Source organism: Vicia villosa, linkage group LG6, assembly GCF_029867415.1.
Source record: "Vicia villosa cultivar HV-30 ecotype Madison, WI linkage group LG6, Vvil1.0, whole genome shotgun sequence".
Lineage (NCBI taxonomy): Eukaryota > Viridiplantae > Streptophyta > Magnoliopsida > Fabales > Fabaceae > Vicia > Vicia villosa.
In genome coordinates, this window is record NC_081185.1 from 91,291,583 (window position 1) to 91,294,389 (window position 2,807).

The 2,807-nt window shown below is 38.2% G+C and overlaps 1 protein-coding gene across 1 annotated transcript; it reads left to right on the plus strand.

The window, feature by feature from the left end:
• The first annotated feature begins 254 nt into the window (after positions 1-254).
• On the plus strand, positions 255-731 carry LOC131614126 (uncharacterized). The gene has a single exon (XM_058885753.1). It carries the CDS (start codon positions 255-257, stop codon positions 729-731), a length of 477 nt encoding a protein of 158 aa, XP_058741736.1.
• Positions 732-2,807: the final 2,076 nt, after the last annotated feature.

A 2,807-nucleotide genomic window follows, 5' to 3' on the forward strand; every position in this document is an offset into this window, starting at 1 on the left:
CTAAAAAAATTATTACCCTAATTAAAAAACAAAAGCTCGGCACACTAAAGTGGCTCTTCAATTGAGAATTTCTTTAGGAAAAATTATCGACAAAAAAAAAATAGAATAGAAAATAATAAAGTTACTAGAGAAGATTTCTTTAATAGGTTGGTTTTTTTCCAAATAGGTTGGTTTCTTGGAAGAAGATTTGTCAGCCGTTTAATCATGGTGGTTTGGGAATTCGTTCGTTTCGCTGCCTGAATGAAGCTACAAACATGAAAATGATGTTCGACATTCTCAATAGCAAGGAAGACTGGGCTGTGTTAATTAAAAATAGAGTGCTCAGATCTTATGGTTGCATCCGATATCACATTTTCTCTTCCATATGGACTAGCGCGAAGGATGATTTCGGTACTATCATTACTAACACTTGCTGGGACCTTGGCTCCGGTAAAAATGTTAGGTTTTTGATGGACTCTTGGTGTGGTGCCCCTCTCCTTGAGGACACTAACATTGAAGATCTGACTGGCAACGGTATTGATCCGCTCATTAAAGTCTCAGATATGTCGGCAAACAGCCAATGGTGCATCCCGCATAATTGGTTTACTTGGTTCCCTTTTCTTACTTCTAGGCTGCTGCACCTTAAGGCTCTCTCGGTTGAGGCTGTAGATTCTATGGGCTGGAAGCATAGCATGACGGGTGTGCTGGAGCTGAAAGAGGCTTACCGTTTTGTTTACGGTGATTTCCGGTAAACAACCGCTAGTCTTCCAAACTATAAGTAAATATGATTTGGTTACTCGCAGGATCGACTAGATTGATCCTAGGACACATAGTCAAAAAGATTGTTATTAATGGTCGTTCGAACCATATTTATGATTTATCTTTGTCAATAAGAGTTTCTTGGAATAAAACAAGTAAACTTGATAGTGACTTTGTTATATGCAAGTATAACTTCAACAAAAGGGTAAGTAAAAGTAAGACATGAAACGAAAACTGTTTAAAGTGCAAAGAATCTAAAATTGCAGAAATATTAAATACTTCAAAAGTAAATGGCATGAAAATAGCAGTACAAGAATGTAAATGGCAAGAAGTAAATGAAATGCAATAATACTGAAAAGATATCTGAAAATGAAAAGGGAATACACATGTATTAAAATGGTGGTGTCATACGTACATTTTTCAGCGAACTCTTTCTCTTTAACACTTGATACTTGAGTAATATGTGAGTGATTTGTACAAAATGAACACACAGAATCCTAACATTAAGACTCCTATTTATACTAATTTCAACCTTAACGACCCTACGCTAATCTAATGCCACGTTTCTCATAAGAACTCCAGGGATGCCATCTGTTGTTAGACAGTTACGAAACCGTCTGCGAATTTCAAATCTTCCCGCCTAAGTCCTTCTTCGACGCGTGGCAGTGTATTTAACATTAAAACACTACGAAAACACGCTAATTAGTAATACTTTAACATATTTCATGAAATTTGCCTAAGTCTTCGAAGACATGCACTCCTATGAGCTTCAGTGTTCATCATCTCCGCTGTGACTTAGAAATCTTCACTCTCGAAGCATGGCCATCAGGAGCCATTTTCTTATCTTCAAACGATGGTCATCAGTAACCATCTCTTCTTCGAATTTTTATTCTTCGAAGAACCATATATTTGCAAAACGAAATCTTCAGCTAACAAATTGCCCCCAATAAATGCCTGTTTCGAAGAAACAAGAGAAATAGGCGTTTCTTGTCATTGTAAGATTTCGTTCCTTGCTACTTTTTGAAAGTTCCAAGATTGATGACTAACGTCATAATCATTGATGACCCTGTTTTCAAAACGTCTTGTCATTTTCAAAGATGTCTTCTCATAACTTACATTCCCACGTTTTTGACCTTACTTCTTGATCATCATTCCTACATACTAGGAGTAAAGCTAATTTATTTGACCGCCGTTGGATTAAATCAAAACCCGCCGCGTGTCCTTTTGTTTTACCCAAAAGATTTAAAAAGGTTCCCGTTAAACCTTTAAATACCTGGTCTTCACTTTTATACAACTTTTCATTCCTATTTCTTCATCTTCTTCAACAGAATACTTTCTCAATCAAACTTCTCTATGGCTTCATCTTCAAATGTTCTTCAACATGTTCTAAAGCTCCAAGCAACAACGCGGTCTGGGGAACAAGAACACATTCCAAATGATAACACAAAAATGTATCACATATTTGGCTTGATTTACATATATTATTTCCCTATTTTATCTTAATTATGTTGCTTTATGTCGGTATTATGGTGGTATTTTCATTGTTTCAGGTTTTATGTTCGTTTTGAGGACTATTTGTGAAAAGGAAAGAAATGGAGCTAAATTCATTGCTATTTATGCCTAAAAGATGAAAAAAGGGTGCTGAAGTAAGAAAGGGGTGCAAATAGGATGGACCAAGTTTGGAAGCCCAGCCCACGAAGGAGCTGAAGCTCCTACTATGAAGAAGCTGAGACGCCCGTCTTAGGGCCCAATTGCATGGAGACGCCCGTCTCCAAAGTCCAAGGGCCACGTCATCAAAGGAGACGTCCGTCTCCCAAGTTCACCCACGTCCACTGCCACGTCTCCAAGCTCCAAGCCCACTAAGAGACGCCCGTCTCCAAAAGTACGTGGACCCCGCCACTTTCTCCATTAATTTAGTGGGCAATTCCAAGTCTTCCTATATTTTCTCAACTTCCCACGCATGATCTCCACTACTTCTCACATGATGCTGAAAGGAACTTCCATTTCCATTCACTATAAATAGAGGCTGAGCATTCATTTGAGAGTATCCAAGTTTTAGGCGCGGAAGC